Genomic DNA, 22,745 nt, shown 5'->3' with positions numbered 1-22,745 from the left:
CGGCCCTGGCCCGGCGGGGGAGGCGCAGGGACTGAGGGCCGAGCCGGGCTAGCGGAGGCCGAAACAGGAACTGGGGCAGAGGCGGAGCTGGGCGGCCACATGATGGGGTGGAGCCGGGACGGGCCCCCCCAGTCCCGGACCTGGCGACCCCCGTGCTCCCAAGTAGGCAGGCGCCCGAGCCGAGGCCACCGCTCCAGCCCCGCCTAGGTCAGGGCGTGAGGGGTCACGCCAGAGCACACCTGGCCATCTCCAGGTGTCCAGTCTTCCATGTTCTTCCCAACAACAGTGAACTCGGGAGAGAAGAACCCTTCCTCCCTTTAGGAACCGCCCAGATCCATCCAGAAAGACCCACGGGAAGAGACGGAGGAGCGCCACACGCCCACCACGCTGCACAGAAACAAACGCAGGAACTCTTTGCCCCGGCTGGAAGATTTTGAGTTTTATAGCAAACCGTATTGTATAGACCCGGGGCCCAGCCCGGCTTGGTCCCTCACCTGCCCCTCGCCGGGCGGCCTCCTCCCCCTCCCCCAAGCGGCCCCATCCTCAGGCCTCTCGCCATCCCCAGGACCCCTCCCCTCCGGCCTTTGGTCCACCCTGTCCCTCCCCCCACCCCGCACCTCCCTGTTACCTGAGGTATGTGGATAGATTCCCCCCTCCCCTACATGGTACAACCCGGCTTCCCCGGAGGCCGGGGCTGGGGGCAGGACCTGGCCCCAACTCCTCCCTCTGGTTCCCGAGGCCCCGCCCCCCGTGCTGGAAGGAGGGGCTGGGGTAGAGGGCCAAGAGTCTGTTACTAAGTTCCCATGGCAACTGAGAGGGGCCATTTCCAGCCTTAGCACTGGCATCAGGAGGTGTCCATTGGCTGCTATTTCCATGGCAATCAGGAGTGGCAGTTCCCTGGGCAAATGGGATACAAGTTTCCATGACGATGAAAGAGTGGGAAGAGCCAAGCTGGTCCAGGCCCATCACACTCTGGCTCCCCCAGGTCCGAGGTTCCCCCGGTTCAAGTAACACTTCAGTACAGATGAATGTTCAAGTATTGTGCGGAGAAGCAGGCAAGGGGCTGGGGTACCCCTCACCACTCCCCTGGGCCACGAGCTTAACAGCAAATACACCCGTGGCCCCCACTCCTCGCAATAGCTGCCATTTTCAGTGACGTTCAAGGAGTCAGGGTCGGGGGAAGGAAATGAAATCTGGGCAGGGGGAAAGGAGAGGGGTGACCTCCCAGAGGGGATACTATTGCCCGCATACCTGTTCTTGTCATTTCCCACCCCACTCAGCCCTGTATTGCCAGGCTCCTGGAGCCCCCTACCTCTGACACCTGAATCCTAGTCGCTCCTCTGGTTTCCCTTTTTTGCTCCATCCCACCCCCCAACTCCAATTATCTGGTCTTCATTCCCTGCGCACCCTTGGTGGTCTGCTTTCTGCCCTCCCCCCCACCCATCCTCCACCTCCCCCAGCCCCCTGGCTCCCAGAATCTGTATGCAGATACCCTTTCCCATTCTCCCCCGCTTAGACTTGCACCTAACCCCCCCTCCCACCATCCCTTTGGCTCAGCACCCCCCAGTTCCTCTGACCCACTCCCCCCAAGGGATAGACAATGAAGCAGGTGGAAGAGGGTGGAGATGAGGAGGAGAGACCCCTAGAGATATCAACACAGGGGAAGAGAAGGGGGAAGCTGGCTGGAGTCCCTGGGCAGGAATCTCAAGTCATAAAACTCAGGAATCCCAAGTACTAAGGGGGGTTGGGGGGGTGGGGGGGTAAACCTGGCCTCCCAGCAGGGGGTGAAATGAAGGCTAAGGTTCAGTCTCCTGGTGAGTCCTGGGGGAGGGAGGGTGGGGGGCACCCAACTAGCTGTCTTTGAGAAGCAGCTTCTCCTCTGGACAGCGGAAGGGGCCTGGGGGCCCGGCAGCTGCCAGACGAGCACAAGCTTCAGGTGAGAGCTGGCGGCAGGAGCGCAGGTCAAGGCGGCGTAGACGTGGGCAGCGACGGAACAATGGGAGGCAGTGATCCGTGAGGCGGTGGCAACCTGGGGAGGGGATAGTGCATTGAGACCAGGTAGATGAGGAGGTGAGAGTCGAGTCATAAGAGCCAGAGGGGCAGGGAATAGTGCTTACCAGCAAGATTGAGGTGCACCAAGGTCTCTCGGAGTGGGGATGTGGGAGCTGTGAGGAGGTGGACACTGGGGTCCCCGACATGGGCGCAGTGGCTAAGGTCCAGGGCACTCAGCTGGGGAGCATGGCGCAGCAGGAGCCGCAGGGAGGCATCAGTCAGCTCCAGGCCTGCCAGGCGCAGCTCTGCCACCCCCTGTAGCCGCCCACGGTTCTCTGTTTGCCCTGGGCAGGTAGAGAAGAGTCAGCACTCTATGCCCCTTCCACCTTTTCATCAAGGCACCCAAACTGCGCTTTTCCACACCCACATTCCTCCCCAACAACATGTAAACCTCCCCCTGCTGGCCTCCCAGGGGCTTGCTCTTTTCCTAAAACTCCACAGACCTGACCCCCTGAATCTGTTCACTGCCCCCATCACCTCCCCAGGAAGACCTCCCATGAGCCCTCTGACACCAGAACATTCCTCACGCCCCCACCACTTCCCTGCACTCTGCCCTTTTCTCGGCATCTGACATACTGCACACATTTTTACTTAGACGTCTTCTGCTTCCCCCCTGAGAATGTCAGTTCCATGAATATCAGATTTTTTTTTTAACCACCGCTCTATCCCCAGTTACTGACCCAGTGGAGTGCTCAACACATCATCTGCCATTTGTCCTACACACGAGAGCAGCTCTGAAGGCACTACCAGCCCTGGCTCCACTCCCTCCTTCACTAGAAGCTCTGAGATCACTTCAAATTAGTCCAGTCTCCTAGGTAGAACATTCCTATAAGGTCTTATCTCTGGGCGCCTAACTTCAAACTTTATCCTCACGATAGGCCACCTGGCCACTCATACCTAACAAACTGCCTGGCCTTCAGGTCTGATTTCAGAGGCTTCCTCTTCCTACATCTCCAGGGTGAAGAGTCTTATGCTCTCCTCCTCACAGCAGAGCACATGGTCTGCCTTTCTTCCATGTTACTGGCTCTCAGAAGCCTGTGCGCGCTGAGGACTGGATTGTTGCCCCAGCCCCACCACAGGGTTGCATTAATCTAGCTAGCTTGGGGTTTACTTTTCTTACCAAGTTTTCCTAAGATGATGTCACTGGACCGGAGACCACCCTTTAAAAGCTCACATCAATGGGATCATCATCCTTGTTTATAGTTGTGAAAACTAAGGCTCAGTTGGAAAAGCCCTGTGTCTTGATCACATGATTATAAACACTGTATCAGAGCAAGAGACCAAGACCTGGTGACTGAGTCTCAACTCTTACCATAGTGCTATCTACCTTTGAGGCACCAGCTTAGCCTTGAGAGAACTTCCATCACGTCAAGACTCAAGACTAGCCTTTAAAAAGGATTTTATCAAATCTGCATGGTGTTACCATTTTTCTTACATGAATGACTGGCAGTACAAAAAGGACATTTTTTGTTTTTGTTTTTATCAGTTGTGGGGCCTGAACTCTGGGCCTGGGCGCTGTCCCTGAGCTCTTCAGCTCAAGGCTAGCACTCTTAAAAAGGACATTTTTATAAAGAAATTGAGAACCTGTCAGATTAAGCAACAGGGCTCCAATTCCCACCTGCCAATGAATGGCAGTAGCATGATGGTTATTGGCAGTCCTTAATGCCCAGCTCCAATACATGAGCTGTTTACCTCCAGCCTACCTCTGCGGGCACTCAACAGGCACACCATGAAGTCTACTTCTTATCTCTGAAGAGCTAAGAGCCTGCAGAGAGACATTTACAGATGGGCCAAAGCCAAAAGCCACTAGTGCAAAGCCCTGAGTGCTTGTGGGGAGAAGAGCATAGATCAGGGAGGGCTTTCGTATGGTGATCGCATTTAGGTAGGCCTCCAATGGCTTAAAATATAAAGAGCATGGCAGAAGAGAAATACATGAGGCAGAGGACAAAATCCATGGAGTAAAATGCCTTCACAAGCTGCTATGAGAGGGACAAGAGGCCTGTGGGCCTTTATAAGCTGCTGAAAAAGGGAACGATCTGCCAGGTGCAGGTGGCTCATGCCTGTAATCCTAACTATTTAGAAGATCTGAGGATTGTGGGTCAGAATCAGCTCTGGGCAGACAAATCCACGAAATTCTTGTCTCCAAAAAGCTGGAAGTAGAAGAGTAACTCAGTGGTAGAATACTAGCCTTGAGCAAAACAGCTACGCAAGAGCATTGGGCACTGAGTTCATGTCTCAATAATGGCAAAAAAAATTTTTTTAATTTTTTTAAAGGACACAGTCTGCCAAGTACTGGTGGCTCATACCCTGTAATTCTAGCTAGTTATAAGGCTGAGACCTGAGGATCATGGCTCAAAGCCAATATGGGTATGGAAGTCTTATAAAGTCAGTCTCCATCTCTCTTTCTGTGTCAGTTATGGGGCTTGAACTCAGGGCCAGGACACTGTCTCTGGGCTCTTTTGCTCAAAGATAACACTCTACTACTTTGAGACACAGCCACACTTCCATTTTTGAGAGCTTAATTGGAGGTAAGAGTTTTACAGGGACTTTTCTGCCCAGTCTGGCTCAAACATCAATCCTCAGATCTCAGCCTCCTGAACAGTTAGTTTTATAGGCATGAGCCACTGGTACCCAGATTGAGACTCTTCTCTCCACTGAACTTCCAAGAAAGCCAGAAGTGGAGCTATGGCTCAAGTGCTAGAGCACTAGCCTAGAGCACAAAAGCTCAAGGACAGTGGCTAGGCCCTGAGTTCAAGCTCCAGGACTAACACCAAAAGAAGAAGAAAACAAAAAACAAAAAAATGCCAGATGCTGGTGGTTCATGCCTGTAATCCTAGCTACTCAGGAGGAAGTAGTGCTTGCTGTGCCTCAAAGTGGTAAGAGTACTGCTAGCCTTGAGCAAAAGAGCTCAGGGACAACACTCAAGCCCTGAGTTCAAGTCCCATGACACACAAAAAGAGAAAAAAGCACAATCTGAAATGAGTACAAAAGAGGGGTTGATCTGCCACCAGCTAGCACTTTTCACTTTCTCATGGACCACACCATTCCTAATGTCTACCTTACCCTCCTGCTGGTACCTTCTAGCTCAGTCTAAGTCCAGAAATGAACAGTGAGTGAGTACTGAGTAAGTACTCTGTCTTGGCTCAGCCTATGTGGCTTGTAACAGTCAACCCCTTGCTGAGTCAGCCAGGTCTCTAGTGCATCATTTAGAAAATGGGAAGGCCCTCACTTGTTTCCTACTCCCTCTTCCAAGCTTGTGTGAAGGTCAGCCGGGCAGGGAGAAAGGAGACAGAAATGCTTTCAGAGTCTAGAAAGTCTCCTCTTGGAAATCTTCTCTCAGAATAGATCAATTCAATTTTTTTTTGGAGGGGGGGGGTCAATCATGGGGTTTGAACTCTGGGCCTGCACACTGTTTCTGAGATCTTTTTCTAAAGCATAGCACTGTACTACTTTAAGCGACTGTGCCACTTCAGATTTCTGGTAGCTAATTAAAGAGCTATCTGGGCTGGCTTTGAACCTCTGTCATCAGATCTCAGCCTCCTGAGTAGTTAGGATTATAGGCATGAGCCTCTAGTGCCCAGCTTCCTCCTTTTTTTTTTTTTTTGCCAGTCCTGGGGCTTGAACTCAGGGCTTGGGCACTGTCCTTGAGCTTCTTTTGCTCAAGCCTAGCGCTCTACCACTTGAGAGTGAGAGCACCGCTTCCAGCTTTTTCTGTGTATGTGGTACTGAGGAACTGAACCCAGGGCTTCAAGCATGCTAGGCAAGCACTCTACCATGAAGCCATATTCCCATCTTCAATTCTGTGATGATCTCATTCAATTCATTCCTTCAAGAATGAAGGAATTCCTTCCTTCAAGACAGAAAGCAAGGCGCCAGGGTAGGGAGACAGTCTTTGCCCTCATACCTCCCAAAACTCCAGCAGGAGAAAACAGATCTTCATGAGATTACTTGCTTCATGAGATCACTTGAGCAATCTGAGCACAATGTGTACAGGATAAAGGAGGGCTTTGAAGAGGAAGCAGCATTTATATTGAGGCCTGAAGGATGAGTTGGGGTTACCCTTCACAGAGCATACAGAAGAGACGTATTGGGGAAAGGCCCTAGGACTTGGCAAGAAGGCTAAGATATAATTCAAGGATAGCATAGATCAGTGTGGGCCAGGCCTTGTCAGGCCTCAGCAACTTTATCCAAAGAGTGCTTGGAAACAATGAGGTATCAGGGGCAACGATGGACAGATGTGCCCTTCTGGATGGCTCCCTTAGGTCCAGTTTGGAAGAGAGATGGAGGCCAGAGAAAGTGCTGGTCTGTTCTAAGTATTCCCCTCTGCCAGTATGGGCCTCCTGTCCCACTGAACATGCCTCTCTGCTGTCCCTGGGAAAACCCCATCCTTTCAAGACATAGTTCAAAGCACACAGCAGATGAATGAATTAACACTGGCCAAGACAGTCCTTGCTATTCAGACTCAGGTATTTTCCCCTTTCTTCACAAACCTCAACAGTTAGCATGTCAGAAGATACCTTAGAGGCCCTTGTCTAAACCACTCCACTGAAAAAGAGGCCACACCTGGTTTGGTGTCTGGTGGAGGCAGCAGCAGTTCTCGGAGCTGGGAGTCTTTAACGTCTTCGATCCAGCGGAGGTCCAGGAGCCGTAGGGCTGGCAGTGGGGCTGAGCCCAGGGCAGAGACAGAGAGCCAGGAGCAGCCAGAGAGCACCAACTCCTGCAAGCCTGGGGAGTTAGAAACAGATGCTAGAAGGATTCTATCCCCCCAAGCCCCCTGTCCTCCCCTCTCATGACTTAACACCTGCCTTACCTTGCAGTCGATTCAGAAGCCACATGAGCTGCTTCTTGGAGACACCTGTCCAGCTGAGGTCCAGGGCCCTGGGCTGGCGGCGAACTACCCCACTGAGCATGGGCGGGGTCAGAGACTTCCTTCGGCTCAAGTCCATCCGAGGCCACAGACGCTTGTCATAGCACCTGTGAGCCACATGGGGGAGACAGAGACCTCAGCCTCAGTTCTCAGGGAGCCGACAAATCACATTCCCAACAGTTGACCCCAGTTCTCTCCTGGCCCACACAGACAGCCAAGTGGCAAGAAGCTCCTGGCCACCAGCCAAGAGCCCTGGGTTTAGGACACCATTCCATTCCTAACTAAATGTGAGACCCTGGGCAAGTCCATTCCTCTCCCTGGGTCTAAAAGGCCTCCTTTATAAAATGAAGATAATGATCCAGACTCTGCCTGCCCCACAGGGCTACTGTAAGATCAAATGAGGTAATTATGGTTTGTAGGCCTTACAGCTCATAAAGCATTTTGCCAAACAACTACACAAACACTGGGCACACTATTTGATGTAGTGCCAAAGGGATGTGAAAGTAGCCCCCAGCCCCCTACCTTTGGGCTTCTGGGCTTCTTAATTTCTTCCTTGCTAAGTTATGATGGCTCACGGGTACTTCTCACCTCCGCTCCTAATCTCTGCCATCTGATAGCTGGGCTGTCCAATGCTTAACTTATCGCCCTGATATTTTCTTTCTTTACTGGATTGCTGAGTTAGTTGCTCCAAATAGGATGTAAGCTCATCAAGGGCAAACTTGGCTTTTTCATTATACATTACCAGTTGCAAAGTGCAGGGGGTTTTTTGGTGGCACAGGTTTTCAATGAATCAATCCAGTGGGAACTACTTTGCACTTCTATGGACTAATCCGTCTCACTCATCTCACTCACACCATTTTGTGTCCATTCCCTTAACATTTATGTAAGGTCTGATAGGGCTACAATGACAGACAAGGTCTGAACAAAGTTAAACATGTTTCCTGAGCCAAGTACTCCAAGAACCTTACCTACTCCAACATGAAGTGAATGGGAAAAGGAGTTCCAAAACTTATTTCACCAAGGAACCCTTACCTACCTCTGCTAGGGTTACCTGCTAACATTTTGTATACAGAAGTTCCTTTGGATTCAGTTTGAGAACTGTCTTAAGCCAGTCATTGCTGTCCACTTATCTACAGAAGATGAAATTGTCTTTAATTCATCTCCTCTTTACATTTAAAACCAGTATAGTTTCACAAAAATATGTTGAGCTTAAAGATAAATACAACAGGATGGGGCTAGGAATGTGGCTTAGTGGTAGAGTGCTTATCTAGCATGCATGAAGCCCTGGGTTCAATTCCTCAGTACTACATACACAGAAAAGGCAGGGAGTGGTGTCATGGCTCAAGTGGTAGTGATAACCTTGAGCAAAAGAAGCTCAGGGGCAGTGCCCAGGCCGAGTTCAAGCCCCAGAACTGGCCAAAAATGAATACATAAATACAATAGGAGGCTAAGATCTGAGGATCACAGTTCAAACTCAGCCTGGGCAGAAAAGTCTTTGAGACTCTTATCTCCAAGAAACTAGTCAGGAAAAGCTGAAGTGGGGCTGTGATTACAGGTGTGAGACATGGGCACCTGGTTGCTCTTTTTTTTTTTTTGGCCAGTCCTGGGGCTTAAACTGTGCTCAAGGCTAGCACTCTACTACCTGAGCCACAGTGCCACTTGTGGCTTTTTCTTCTTTTTTTTTATGAGGTGCTGAGGAATGGAACCCAGGGCTTCGTGCATGCTAGGCCAGCATTCTACTACTAAGCCACATTCCCAGCCACTCTGGTTTTTAAGTTACCACTTTAAAATCATTTTTGTAATCAGAAAGATAACCAATATTATTAGAGAGGTGTTAAAGCTTCAGCAGTGCTCAAAGGAAGAACTTCCTTTTCAAAACTAATAGAAGGATTAAGCCATAATTGTCTGTCACTTAGAAGTGCTAGAGGAGGGACAGGGTGGCACTTATCTGTATGCCCTATCTAGTCGGGAAGGATTACTTATGTCTAGTTCTGGTCCAGTCTAGGCAGCTGGACCTGAACTCAGATTACCCAGACCCTGACTCCAAAAACCACCGTATCCTGCCCCCATTCCCACCCCGCCAACTAATCCAGAGCCCCATGTGCCATCTTAGAGAATGTCATAAGCATTCACAGGTTTCACTGTGAACATAGCACCTCTGCTCCCCACTCTCCTACTGTCCCCCTTCCTTCCCACTGGCATTCTGTCCCTCCTCCTCTTGACTTCAGTCATCAGAAATATGTGCGATACTCTCCAATTCTAAGAATGAAACAAACCCAAAATCTATCCACCTTCAACCCAGCTTCTGCCTCTTTGCTCTTCCAGTTGGTAAAAACCTCTCTATGTTCTACTCTGACCCAACCTCGAGTCTCAGTTCAGCCACTACCACTTCCTTGATGCACCCCTGGACTATCCATACATGGAAGCAAATCCCTCTCAGCACTCACGGGTCCAAAATTTGTCTTTCTGCATCATATTCCACAAGAGCCAGGCCAAATCACCTGCCCACCTATAGACTTGTACTATTGCTTGGTGCCAACATATTCTGGGATTCTGGGACATTCTGTGCCTTTGCTGGAAAAGCCAATCCATTTATTTATTTATTTTGCCAGTCCTGGGGCTTGAACTTGGCCTGGGCACTGTTCCTGAGTTTCTTCTGTTCAACGTAAATGCTCTATCACTTGAGCCATAGAACCACCTCAGGGTTTTTTGTTTTTTTGTTGGCCGTGGGGTCTGAACTCTGGGCCTGGGCACTGCCCCTCACCTCTTCAGCTCAAGGATAGAGCTCTACCACTTGAGCCACAATGCCCCTTCCAGACTTCTTATGTAGTGCTGAGGAATACAACCCAGGGCCTCATGCATGCAAGGCAAGCACTCCACCACTGAGCCATCTTCCCAGCCCTCAAGGATTTTTTGTTGTTGTTTGTTTTTAGTAGTTTATTGGAGATGAGAGTCTCATGGAGTTTCCTGCCAGGGCTGGTTTTGAACCACAATCCTCAGCCTCCTGAGTAGCTAGGTTTACAGACACAAGTCACTGGTACCAGGCTCCAATCCATACTCTTGAAAGCTCAGCTCCAGGACCTTTATTTCCAACAAGTCTCACTGACCCATTCTTGGCTGGAGCCAGTCTCATACTAAACCTGGGACTAAATCTCAGAGTGCTAGCTAACAATCACTGAAGTTCTACTGATACTGAAGGTCCAGCATCCATTGGGGGCAAAGCAGGTGGTAAGGGCAACATTAAATCAGCTTATGGACCAAGACAGGAGCATCCCATAGAGATAATGCCTGAGCTTAGACTGTGAGAAGGGTAGCTGCTGTCCCAGCCAGGAGAAGGAAAAAGAGGGCAGAGCTGTGTCTAGACCCAAGTGAGATAATGTGAAAATCTCTCTGTAACTCAAGTGGTGGGAATAAAGCATAGTTAATTCAGTCATTGTAGCAATGATGAGGACAGTGGTTACAGTACTAATAATCAGTGTCTATCTACATGCCCTGTGCTGTTCTTTGCATTAAGCATCAACACTCACTACTAAGAGAAGCACTTAGTGCCTTCCCTAAGGGCTTTGGGAGTTCACTGAGGGTGACAGGGATTGACTGGTTCTTTGTAAGCTGGGAAAACACAGAGGCAAATGGCGGGAAGCGCTCTTACAAGCAAGGGTATGCTCACATACTGGAGAGACAAGACTGAGATCCAAGTTCTCACTGATTTTCTCATGATGCCAGCCCATCCTCTAACAGGCTCATCAGCCTCTTAGGCCCACATGAATCGCTACATTCTGATTCCAAAAGTCTTTTTGAAGAAGCTCCCCCAGGAAACCAACACAGGGCTGGGCCAGCCTGACCTGCTTGCTACAAGCTCCCTGCCTCCAGGGCACCACCCACAGCCAGTTCTTCCTTCTCAGAGTTCTCAGGCTCACTGATACCACCAGTGCCCTTCAATGTATCCATCTCTGGGTCTTTACTCCCAACCCCACCTGGCCTTGACACCGTGTTCCATCCAAGCTGTTCCTGGTTGCCTTTTCTGCCCACGGCCATGAACGTTCCCCCTTCCTTGTCTTCCTTGTATCTCAACACCTCCTCCATACTCTTCTGCCCGCCCTCTCCCCTCTCTTGGCTTTGCAGTTCCAGGAGAGATGGAAGAAAGCCACCAGACAGGAAAGCCTGCAACTTCCTGTTCTCCCACCTACAACTTCTCTCCAGCTCCACCCTCTACTCCTTCTTTCCACACTCCATCCTGATTTCTCACTTTCATTCATTTGGTAAATGTTGTTTTATTTTATTTTATTTTTTTTCGGGTCCGGTCGTGGGGCCTGAACTCTGGGCCTGGGCGCTGTCCCTCAGCTCTTCAGCTCAAGGCTAGCGCTCTACCACTTGAGCCACAGCGCCACCTCAGGTTTTTTTCTTTTTGCTTATGTGGTGCTGAGGAATCGAACCCAGGGCCTTAGGCATGCAAGGCAAGCGCTCTACCACTGAGCCACCTTCCCAGCCCCTGGTAAATGTTGTTTTAGTATCTACCGAATACCAACTGCCATCCTAGAAACCAGGAACATAGGAACTAAAGGATCAAGTCCCTGCCTCAGGGATGATGTCTGACAGCGTGAGGTCTTTGCGCTTCCCTTTCTGACTGCCTGACCCTCTGATGGTGGCAGTGGTGCTAGGGACGGAATGTAGGGTCCTCTACGTCTTAGGCAGGTGCTGCAACTCCAGCTCACCAAGGCTTTATTGTAGCAAAATTCAACTACCACCTGTTGGTCCTTGATCACTCTCAGCAATGTGCACCACTGAGGGTTCCTCCATCTCTTTTCTCTTGAGGGCACCTCCAACCCTTGATTATCTGGACTTTTTTTTTTTTTTTTTTTGCCAGTCCTGGGGCTTAAACTTAGGGCCTGGGCACTGTTACCAAGCCTGTGCTCAAGCCAAGGCTAGCACTCTATAACTTGAGTCACAGTGCCACTTCCGGCTTTTTCTATTTATTTGGTACTGAGGAATCGTACCCAAGGCTTCATGCATGCTAGGCAAGCACTCTACCACTAAACCACATTCCCAGCCCTCTCAACTCCTGAGCTGAGTTTTCTCTAACTTAGAAACAGTCACATCCTGCGTTCATCTCTCTCTATTGAAGCTGCTACCCTACAAGCTGGAAACTCTCAAACTTGTACCTTTTTCTTGAGCACTGGACATACAGACCCAGCCCCAATTTCATGTGACTGGTTGCCAAGCCTTGCACAGTGTGCAGGTCAAATCAAAACTCTTCACTTTTCCCTGAAATCTGCTCCAGAGCCACAAACCCAGCTGAAATACACCCTGCTGACCCCATAGCCAAAGCCACCAAATCCAAGCCATTTCCCTTCTTAAAAAGTTCTCAACCTGAGGCTCTTCCAATGTTGTTGCTTCTGTCCCCAATTGGCAAGGCTTCCTGACTGACTGGTGGATCCCCTTACCTTGATCCACCCTAAGCTTATCCTTTGGACCAAAAGGCATGTGACAAGTACTTCCAGGCAATTGCTAAGTGCTTGCAGGAACACCTCACTTAATGCCATTAGGTAAATACAGTCTACAACCACAGACCAAAAACACTCCAAACAAACAAAAAACCCCACATACAAACATTTTTATTGTTCCTCTCTAAACCATAGAGTACAACAACTATTTACATAGCATTTGCCTCGTACTTGGTATCATAAGTAATCTAGACATAAAAATGTATAGGAGGACACGTGTAGGTCATATGCAAACATCACATCATCTTGCAATAAAGAACCTGAGCAACCCTGATTTTGGTATACTGGACTGGGGAGACCAGCATACAGGTGCCCTAATATGCACCCCAGATTATAAATGAGAAAAGTGAATAGAGCCACATATGTCACAGTCGATGAAACTCACAGGTGGTAGGCTTGGAAGCCCATGCTGAAACCCGAGAAGAAGGCCTATCCTCTCTGGTCTCCTTGAAGCCACAAGTCTCTCCCTGAGGCAAAAATCAGGTCCTTTTCTTTTAGTTCTGGGTCCCACAATGCCCAGCACAGAGCAAACAAGTCCCACTCAATCCGTGAGACTGGTGAGCCCAGGACCTTCGGTCACTAATTGTTTCTATGTTGTAGATGGACTGGTGGCTGTGCAAGGCCACAGAGCCATGTGCCAAGGACCCAAAGGCTAGGTTTTCGGTAAGTATTAGTGACAGGTCAATAACGATGATCACAGTTAAGACTGAAGAGCTCCTACTTCCTAAGTACTCTGTACAGTTCTCTAAATGCAGCACTCAACAAAAACACTACAACATGAGAGTTCTCGTTATCCCAGACTTACAGATGAGGAAACTAGAGGCCGGGGGGACTGATGTGGTAGTGCATGCCTGTAAGCTCAGCTAGGATGGAGCAATAGGTGGGAGGATACAATCTGAGGCCATCCCTGAGGGAAAATGCTAAAGCCAAAAAAAAAAGGCTGAGGTCCTGATGGTGGTAGAGTGCCCGGGCAATAACCACAGGCCCTTCGGTACAGACAAAAGAAAGGAGAGACAGAGAGCAGGGGGAAAAGAGGTGGAGAGAGAGAGAAAGAGGACAAGGGGAGGAAAGAGAGAAAGGGAGGGAGGAGGGACTGAGGCCTGGGGAACTTAAGAAACCAGCCCAAGGGCATACCACTCATCAGAGAAAGAACAAAAATCTACAGGAATTTGTCTTCAGAACCTGTGCTCCAGGTCTCCTGGCTCCACAGAAACCAAAGGGCAAGCAGTAGCCCTCCGGGCCTTGTCCCAAAGAAAGAAGATTAAAGTTTTGAGTCTAGCCACTATGGCTAGAGCCACAAGTGTTCTGCATTTGCTCACAGTGCTGCTTTATGGGGAACAAATCAGCTAAACTTCTTTGTTTTTGTATGAGAGGGTGTCTCAATATGCAGCCCAGACTGGCCTTGACCTCTCAACCCTCCTGCCAAATGCTGGTATTATAGACATGTACCACCACACCTGACTTTAACTACACCATTTGTAAAGTGCTCAACAATACAGAGGATGCCCAGTCCACAGTTCGTGCTGGAAAAGAACCTAAACTTACTTACTAAAACATTTCTTAAACCATCCCTTTGTTCTGTGGTGGAAACAGAAGAGATAAAGTAGATACAATATGTGTCCCTATCCCAACAGCTAGTGGGAACATGAAAATGAGTGAGTGAATGAAGGTTTGTCATGCTGAAGGCCCCTGTGTGTTCCGCTATGGGAACAGAGTGCTGTGGGAGTTGGATAGAGGGGAGGAGGAAGATAAAGAAAAAGGGAGGAGGAGAAGGGGGCAGGATCGGAGAGCACAGAGGCTCAGCATGATCAACATTTCTCAGGAGGCCTTGGGGGAAAGGGAGGAAGGAGGGGAACAGAGGACGGGCTGAGTTAGTGTGGCTGTTTTAGAGAGGAGGAGTTACCCCAGCAAAGGGCTTTCCCATGTGCAAACAGAACCAACAGTCAGCTGTTCTCAGAAGATGGATCATGAAGTAAGACACTGTGGTGCAGCCTAGAACACTATGCTTGGTACCTATTTCGTGTAAACAATAGCCACTACTAAGAGAAGAAATATGGGAGCCAGAGGATTTAGGTCCAAATTCCCAGTTCTACCACTTCCTTTCTTTTTTTTTTTTTTTTGGGTCCAGTCATGGGGCTTGAACTCTGGGCCTGGGCGCTGTCCCTCAGCTCTTCAGCTCAAGGCTAGCGCTCTACCACTTGAGCTACAGCACCACTTCCGGTTTTTTTCTTTTTGCTTATGTGGTGCTGAGGAATCGAACCCAGGGCCTCAGGCATGCAAGGCAAGCACTCTACCACTGAGCCACCTTCCCAGCCCCCTACCACTTCCTTTCCACATGTGCTAGGCCTTCAGCTTCGACTGACACCCCTCTCACAGGTATGGTTAGCAGAGCTCATGAGCAGAAGGCTGGCTGTGCACATTAGCCATGAAGTGTCACACTGTGATAGGGACACACTGTGCTGGGCCAAGACCCCGAGAGAACAGAGACCTATTACAGGCCACACAGCAAGCATCAAGCAAGCGTGGCATGGCACTCACCAGCGGCTCCAGGTCCGGCAGACTCGCATGCACACACACAGCTCTCGGGGCCCCAGGTGCTGGAAGACACGCAGCCAGGCGGCTCGAGGCAGGGGGTGGTCGGATCCAGCAGCCAAAGGCAGTGTGTCAGGCTCAGGGCTTCGAGGGGGAGGTCGCACCACATGCCGCTCCAGCTGTGGAGGCCGGGGTGGTGGGGCAGGGCCTAGGGGCCAGCTGAGCAGGGGCCCCCCACTGCCAGGGCGCACGGCTCGCCGTCCCCCACGGTTCTCCTTCTCGCCAGAGCTGCCCCGGGCTGGCCGGCGCCCATTCCGGGTGTCACCGGGGGCCTCGTCCTCACTCAGGGATGTGCCTGATGAGTCGGAGTCTGAGTCTGAGTCCGAGGAGGAAGAAGAGGTGTCAGGCACCCGCTCTAGCAGCTGGCACATCCGCTTGAAACGCTCCAGCTTCTCCCTCTGTGGCGATGGGGATGGCACTGCTGGGCCCTCAGCAGAGGCCAAAGGCGGCTTTGGTTTCTGCAAGAGATAGGACAAAGCTGTTCTAGGCTCTGGAACACTTTCCCATCCCCCACCCACAAGGACTCACCAGGGGTTGAATGAACAGCCCAGGGGCTAGGCCTGAGTTCCAAACTGCTCTCAAATAATGTGCTAGCCCTGGCCCTCTCTGGACTGCAGTTTCCTCATGTGGAATACAGAGAGACACATTGAAAAATTCAAAGTTTCGCCTGGGAATGTAGCTTAGTGGTAGAGCACTTGCCTAGCATGCATGAAGCCCTGGGTTCCATTCCTCAGTATACACAGAAAAAAGCTGCAAGTGGTGCTGTGACTTAAGTGGTAGAGAACTAGCCCTGAGCAAAAGAAGCTCAGGCCCTGAGTTCAAGCTCCAGGACTGGCAAAAAAAAAAAAAAAAAAAAGTTTCACAAATTCCAGTGGACCATGTAATTCCCAAAGTAGAAAAGTAGAGACAATAGCTAAAGACCCTGTGTTGACTGCTGAGCTGACTTGCCTATTAAGTCTGTGCAATCTAGGGAAGCCCCTACTCCCTCAGGTGGGGCCTAGAATGGCTCAACTAGACTATTTCAAGTATCTACTCCACAACATAACTATGACCATCTGGCCCTGTGTGCAGCATCCTTGGCTTACTGAGTCCTCATTCATTAATTTCTACGTAGTGGTTACTTGGGCCACTCTCTTTAGACATAAAGAAAATGAGGCTCAAAAAGACTAAATGACTTGCCCAAGGTTACAAGCTGACAAATGGCTGGGCGCTAGTGGCTCATGTCTGTAATCCTAGCTATTCAGGAGGCTAAGATATGAGGATCATGGCTTAATGCCAGCCTGGACAGGAAAATCTGTGAGATGCTTATCTCCAATTAAGCATCAAGAAGGCCAGAAATGGAGTTGTGTTTCAAGTGGTAGAATGTTAGCCTTGAGCAAAACAACTCAGGGACAGTGTCCAGTCCCTAAGTTCAAGCCCCAGGACCAGTGCACACACACACACACACACACACACACACACACACACACACACACACACACATACACACAAAGGTAGAAGTAGGATCTGAACAATACAGCCAGGCAGACCTTGTATTTAGAGTATGAGTACAAAGTAACAATATCTGAATTCTAGCTTTGATGTGTATAATCTTGGGCAAGTCTTTTTGGTTTCTTGAGACAATGTCTCACTTTGTAGCCCGAGGCTACCCTTGAACTAGTGGTCCTTCTGCCTTTGCCTCCTGGGTACTGGGATTACAAGGATGTATAATCATGCCTAACAACTCTTTTAAACTCTCTGGACCTCATTTCCCTTGAATCTAGGTAAACTTTATAGTTTCTAAAGATCATGTACTTCATTAGGCTTAAATAGTGCTGTGAAATGGAGGGGGGGGGTTGGGATGCAACTTAATCTCCATTTTGCAGATGAAGAAACTGAGGCTCAGAGCAACTGACAAGTAAGTGGCTAAGACCACAGAGTCAGCAGTTGGGCAGAAATATGAACTCAGTTCTTGTCCCTTTAAGGCTTGGAAAGATGGGGCAAATGGACCAGATAATATACTGAAGGTTCTTCAAAGTCAGGGATCCTGTGGCCTGGACACAGCCCACCCTCCCAACCCAACTCTTCCCAGGAATCCAGATGCCCACTGGAGGATGGGTACAGGACAAAGTCAGCAGGAATGGACAGATCTGTCTCCTTGGTGGAGGGTGGGACAAGGAAGGACAGGAGGGGGAAGGAGGAGGTCCCCGGCACACCTCCCAGTTCTCGGGAGGGAGCCCAGGGTGGCAAGATGAGAATGCCTGGCTTGGATTCAGAACCCTGGGGGGCAGAAGGCCCGGGCCGCCTGGTTCCGATCCTCGGAGGAGGCAGGAGTCTCCACCCACCTTCTTCAGGTGCCTCTCTCGGCCTCCTTTCACCTACCAGGTCAAGAAGGAGATATGGGGGAAGGAAGAGACCCCATTAGGCCCTCACTGCTCATAAAAATAAGGTCCACGCCTGCCTCTTAAGACTACAAATCCCAGAAGCTCCCATCCCAGGAAGAACTTGGAGCATGCTCACCTTGCAACCAGTTTCTTGGCTCACTGAGCATGCTCTCAACTCCTTTCTTTTCCCTCAGGCTCTTTCCAGCCCCTCCCTCCTCCTCTGTAGCAGATAGTCTGAGCATGCTCTCTCTTCCTCCCTAAAACACCAAGGGCTCCCAAAGCTTCCAGACTGAGCCAGTTCCTCCTCATTTGTAATTTTCTCACAGTAAGCACACTTTTCTACCTGGGACTACTCTTAAACTACATCTCCCCAAGACCCCTGGGGAACCTCCAAAGTGTGGCTTCTCATGCCTACCCTCTTACAAAAAAAAAATAATAATAAATCAGCCAGAACTACAGCTCCCAGAATTCCTCAGGCTGGTCCCGTGAGCATGCCCTACAGCTTACCTTTTTCCTTGGGGTAGGGGGCTCATTCCCTGCCTCCCTCTCTTTCCGTTTGGGGGGCCCAGGCACATCCTCAGGGGGAGGCCCAGCAGGTAAAGGGCCCTTGCGCCTGGGTGGGGGTGGAGGAAGCGGTGGTTCCTCAGTCAGCTTCCATCCACTCCCTAGGCTGGCGCCCTCCTCTCCGTTGTCAGCCCTGCGGCGGCCTGGCCCCTCACCTGCGTCCTGGGAGGGTAGAGGCTGGGGGTAAGGCCATATCCAGCTCTCTAGCCCCTACCAACTCCAGAGCCAAACACCCAACTCAGCCCAGACACTGCCTACCTTGCTGGTGCGGCCTTCCTGCGTGCAGCGAGGGCACTCCCAGCAGTTGGGGATCTCTGCATTGATGACACCCTCAGCCTTCCCCATCTGCAGGCAAGAGGACAGAGATGGATGGAGGATGTTCATCAGCCCAGAAGCCGCAGGGCTCGCCTCCTTACTCCCTCCAACCCCTTGCCCTGACCCAGGCTTCAAGATCCTCAGGGCTATTACCTTCAGGCAGCCAGGGTGGACGATCTCATTGCAGATTGTACACTCCATGAGGCTCAAACCAAATTTCTCCTCTTCTCCCTCTACTGTGTCCTCTTTCCCAGCCTCACCACACAAGAGGCACACAGCTGTATGTGGGAGCACGGGCTGTTGGGGGAGAGGGGACATTAGGGATACCAAAAGCAAGAGACAGGGGAAGAGACTTCTTTCTGGGGACCCTGGACAACTGCTGGGTATGGTTATGAATCCATGGACCGAGCTGGGTCAAATTCCAAATTTGTTGTGTTGGGGCAATATGACCTTCAGTGCCTGATTTAACTTCAGTCTCCATTTCTGCATCTGTAAAATGGGGCTAGGAATCTCCCTAAGGGCTATCCTAAGAATGGAATAATACATAAGGAGCATTAGATACATAGTTATCACTGTGGTGACTGTTACAACTGAAGCCAAACCCAGTTGACCCTGAAATTATAGCTGGCTTGGGAAGGAGAGAGAAAACAGGCAGCAAAGAGAATAAAAATATTCAGAGAAGATAGACAGGAGTTTGTGGTAATTCAAAGGCTGTTCAATGGACAACCTAAGGATAGCTTCTAGATCTTTCAGTGAGCCCCATTTTGCCAAGACCCCTGGGAACATTGAAGCCAGCTGCCCAGTCCTAGAGAAAATGGGAACAGTCTTCAGATAATGTGACTTTGGGGAGGACAACGGTAACACTGAGTCACATCAGGGATACTGAAAGTTGTGAGCTAAGATCAAGGAAGATGCAGGTAGGTAAAGGAGGAACAGGAAAATAAGGCAAGGGTTGAGAGAAAAAGAAAGAGAGGAGAGGTGTTGTGGGGTGAAGAGCTGAACCAGGAAAAGAGTGCTGGAGGAAGAGGGAGGTGGTGATGTGGGGAGGGTGTGCAGGATGCAGCTGGCTCTTCATGGCTGCTGGGGAAGGGCAATTCTCTGGGGCCCAGGGACACTGAAAGGATGAGGAAGGCAGGGAGGAAACCCATGTTTCCCTGACACCTACTGTGTGCTAGGCCTTGTGCTAGCCATATTCACACACATGACGTTGTTTAAGCTTTTACAAGTCAGCAAGAGAAACATTTTATAGAGCAGGTACATGATGTTCAAAGTGACTTGCTCAAGGTCAAACGAAGAGGGAACCTGATTTCAAATCCAAAGCTATCCGGATAGGTTATGAAGTGAGCGAGATGCTAGGAGGCAGTGGTTCACATCTGTAACTCTAGCTACGAAGGAGGCTGAGATCTGAAAATCACAGTCGAAAGCCAGCCTAGGCAGGCAAGTCCATGAGACTCTTAATTGCCAATTAACCAGCAAAAAACTGGGAGTGGAGCTATGGCCCAAGTGGTAGAGCATGGGCTTTGGGAAAGTGAAAAGGCCCTGAGTTTAATCTCCAGTACAAGTGCACACATGCACACATGCACTAGTGTGCATGAATCACACACACACACACAAAAGTGAGAGAGAAAAGAGCTATTCTTGGGGGACCAAGTGAGGGGACAGATTCCTTGTACACAGACAAACCTGGAGTGCTATCCATTAGGGCTAAGCTTTCACAGTATCTGAGTCCCTGAGCTGGGAAGAGTGAAGGCAGGGACTGAGGCCCACTCTTCTGTGAACCCTAACATTGTCTCCACTGGAGATACTGTTGTCCCTCGCTACATTTTGGTTTACTTATTGCAGCTACAATGTGTTGCAGGGTTTGTTTTTTTTTTTGTTTGCTTGTTTTTGTTGGTCATGGGGCTTGAACTCTGGGCCTGGGCACTGTCCCTCAGCTCTTCAGCTCAGGCGAGCACTCTACCACTTGAGCCACAGCGCCACTTCCGGCTTTCTGGTGGCTAATTGGAGAAAGGAGTCTCATGGACTTTCCTGCCCAGACTGGCTTTGAACCCCAATCCTCAGATCTCAGCTTTCTGAGTAGCTAGGATTACAGGTATGAGCCACTAATTTCTGGCTATGTATCCCAGGTTTTAAAAAGCCTTCACCTGGGCTGAGAAGGTGGCTCAGTGGTAGAGTGCTTGCCTTGCATGCATGAGGCCCTGGGTTCGATTCCTCAGCGAACCACATAAACAAAAAGAAAAACCGGAAGTGGCGCTGGCTGTGGCTCAAGTGGTAGAGCGCTAGCCTTGAGCTGAAGAGCTGAGGGACAGCGCCCAGGCCCAGAGTTCAGGCCCCACGACTGGACCCAAAAAAAAATAAAAATAAAAAATAAAAAGCCTTCACCTATCGCGAGAGTTACATTCTAGACCTCCTGATAGGTGAAAACCGTGAAGCAGTAACAAGTGAACCACGCAGCAAGGGAGGGATCCATAACGCTGCTACTTCACAGATTTTCACCTATCGCAGAGATCTCTGGAATGTAACTCCTGTGATAGGTGAAGGATCACTGTGAGGTCAAAAATGAACATTTAAGTAAATCAGTGAATAAAACTGGACTAGCAGCCACTCTTACAAATACACTCAGGGAAGTATGGCCTGGGCTCCCAAAGGCCCAGCACGGTGGGACGGAACTCACCGCAGTGCACTGCCGGAGCAGACACGACTGCTTCATGCGCCCGGGCCCCCCAAACTTCTTCATGTCTCGGCAGAAGTGGCAATCCCCGCACTCAGTTCGCACACAGGCCCGGCAGCGGCGGCAGCGGGTTCGGCGTCGGCGCGCTCCGGCCCCCGGTCCCCGGCTGCTCGACGACATTGGGGGCGTCAGCAACGCCGAGGGCTGTAGGTAGAAAACGGAAGAGTAAGCTAGGCTTACTGGCTTGGGAGATTTCGGGCTACTACCCTCAACCCTGGGCAATTTCGAGCTCCTCTTTCTAAACAGCGGGTCAAGGGGTCACCCTCTGGTGTGTCACTGAGGGTAGGGGACCGCTTCTCCTCAAGGCCGATTTCCCCTCTGCTGCTGGTCTTCTCTGGAAGTCCAGGTCAGAAACTGGCTTCCTGACCTCTCCTCCCAAACACTTCTTCAGTGTCCCTTCCCAAGTGCAGTGAGGAGGGGAGGGACAAAGACTGGGCTGCACCTCTGAGATTCCCAAGCCACGCCTCTGAGGTCCTCAAGCCAAAGCTCCTTGGAAAGACCGAGGGCTCCTTGTCTGTGGAATTACCTCAGGAAGGTCCCAACTCTTACCCAAATGTGGAACACCCAGGCTCTCTCCAATCTAAACTCGCTCAGCTTTATCTCCTGGTTCCAGGGTGGAAGGTAGCACCTGACTTTCTTATCTCCTTTTCTTTTCTCTTTTTCATAGGGAACAGCCATACAATCTCTCCTCCCCTCAAACTAGACACTCTCATGAGATCCAATGGGACCCTTGACCCCTCGTTCCTAAATGACTGCCTCCAGCTTCTCAGATGCCTGTTCAGTCCCTTCTCAGCCCAAGATTTCAACTCCTCATTTCAGGGCAGAATTCCTCTGCTCCAAGACATTCTCTAGAATCCCTCAGGTCAATCTGAACAAACTCCCAGACTCACTGGGATTCTAAAACCCAGCCTGACATCTCCATAGAACTCAAGGTGGGCCCAATCTTAGGTTCCCCCCTCGCATCTCCAGTTCACCAGGCTGCTTTTCATCCCTAATGGTCTGGAATCCCTGGGGCGGCCCTGCCCATGGAAACCAGATCCTCCAAGATCCCACACTCAGACTCAGCAGGCCTGAAGGGGTCCCTTCCTAGCCAATCTTACCCCAGCTGCCCCCTTTCCAGGGACTTCCAGACCCATCCATGGGGATAAGGGGCCCTCCAGAGCTCCAGGGGAGGGGCCTAGAGGACGGCGACTGCAGGCAGGGGTGGGGGGGTCTGCAAGGGAAGCAGGGTCTGGGAGGGAAGGCCAGTTCCCCAGGGCTGAGGCTGAAGGAGGGAGGGCTGGAGATGAGGAGTTTGGAGCAAAGGGAGGGTGAGGCTGGGGGCGGGGAAGGGAGACAGAGGCTGGGCTGAGGATGAATGGGAGTGGGAGCTGCCCGGGTCTGGGGGTGAGGAGGAGCCGCACGAACCCACCTCACACGTGTCCCGGGAGCCATCTCTCCCTTCTCGGCAGCTCCCGGCGGGTCGGCGGCCATCGGCGGCGGGGGGGCCGGGCGGCGCGGGGCGCGGAACGCTCTGAACGCCGGGGTCCACGGCCCCCCGAGGGCGCTCGGCCCCTCCCTCCGGCGGAGGCCGGGACGGCGGCGAATGGAGACTGGGGGCGCCGGGAGCGAGGCCCTCCCACGGGCTGCGGCGCAGCCCTTCCAGGGGGAGGTCCTGCTCTGGGGGGCTCAGTCCCTCAGCCCCCCCAGACCAACGGGGGCTTTTCGGGCGCAGGATGCTCAGCTTCTGCCCGGGCCCCACTCAGCCCCGGGTCCGAGTC

At 51.0% G+C, this 22,745-nt stretch overlaps 2 protein-coding genes across 4 annotated transcripts in view; both read right to left on the bottom strand.

The window, feature by feature from the left end:
- Positions 1 to 269, bottom strand: part of Orai3 (ORAI calcium release-activated calcium modulator 3) — a 5,390-nt gene extending 5,121 nt beyond the window's left edge. Inside the window, exon 1 of the mRNA XM_013011184.1 lies at positions 240 to 269. Within this exon, the coding sequence (XP_012866638.1) occupies positions 240 to 269 (30 nt within the window). The remainder of the gene's footprint in view (positions 1 to 239) is intronic.
- Positions 270 to 642: 373 nt separating this feature from the next.
- Fbxl19 (F-box and leucine-rich repeat protein 19) lies at positions 643 to 22,745 on the bottom strand. Of its 3 annotated transcripts, none has more exons than XM_013011130.1 (11): positions 22,397 to 22,745; positions 20,929 to 21,129; positions 18,408 to 18,551; positions 18,198 to 18,284; positions 17,883 to 18,101; positions 17,208 to 17,369; positions 14,959 to 15,470; positions 6,863 to 7,026; positions 6,616 to 6,777; positions 2,118 to 2,336; positions 643 to 2,029 (listed from the first exon to the last, which is right to left on the bottom strand). In XM_013011130.1, exons 2-11 carry the CDS (start codon positions 21,103 to 21,105, stop codon positions 1,851 to 1,853), a joined length of 2,025 nt encoding a protein of 674 aa, XP_012866584.1. In that variant the 5' UTR covers positions 21,106 to 21,129; positions 22,397 to 22,745; the 3' UTR covers positions 643 to 1,850. The 3 variants fall into 3 exon arrangements, with proteins under 3 accessions (XP_012866584.1, XP_012866585.1, XP_012866587.1); XM_013011131.1 differs by having other exon boundaries at positions 1,569 to 2,029; positions 17,337 to 17,369; positions 22,397 to 22,457; XM_013011133.1 differs by lacking the exon at positions 17,208 to 17,369 and having other exon boundaries at positions 1,569 to 2,029; positions 22,397 to 22,457.

This window comes from Dipodomys ordii, unplaced genomic scaffold (assembly GCF_000151885.1).
Source record: "Dipodomys ordii isolate 6190 unplaced genomic scaffold, Dord_2.0 Scaffold14, whole genome shotgun sequence".
Classification (NCBI taxonomy): Eukaryota; Metazoa; Chordata; class Mammalia; order Rodentia; family Heteromyidae; genus Dipodomys; species Dipodomys ordii.
This window is presented reverse-complemented; position numbering and strand designations above follow the sequence as displayed.

What these genes read in the sequence shown, in the direction of transcription:
- Fbxl19 (XM_013011130.1), bottom strand. Translation starts at nt 21,105, where the DNA reads ATGTCGTCGAGCAGCCGGGGACCGGGGGCCGGAGCGCGCCGACGCCGA. An exon ending in GCTTCTGAATCGACTGCAAG is followed by an intron (nt 6,778 to 6,862) that starts GTAAGGCAGGTG and finishes CTAACTCCCCAG; the next exon opens with GCTTGCAGGAGTTGGTGCTC. An exon ending in GGTGCACCTCAATCTTGCTG is followed by an intron (nt 2,030 to 2,117) that starts GTAAGCACTATT and finishes TCCCCTCCCCAG; the next exon opens with GTTGCCACCGCCTCACGGAT.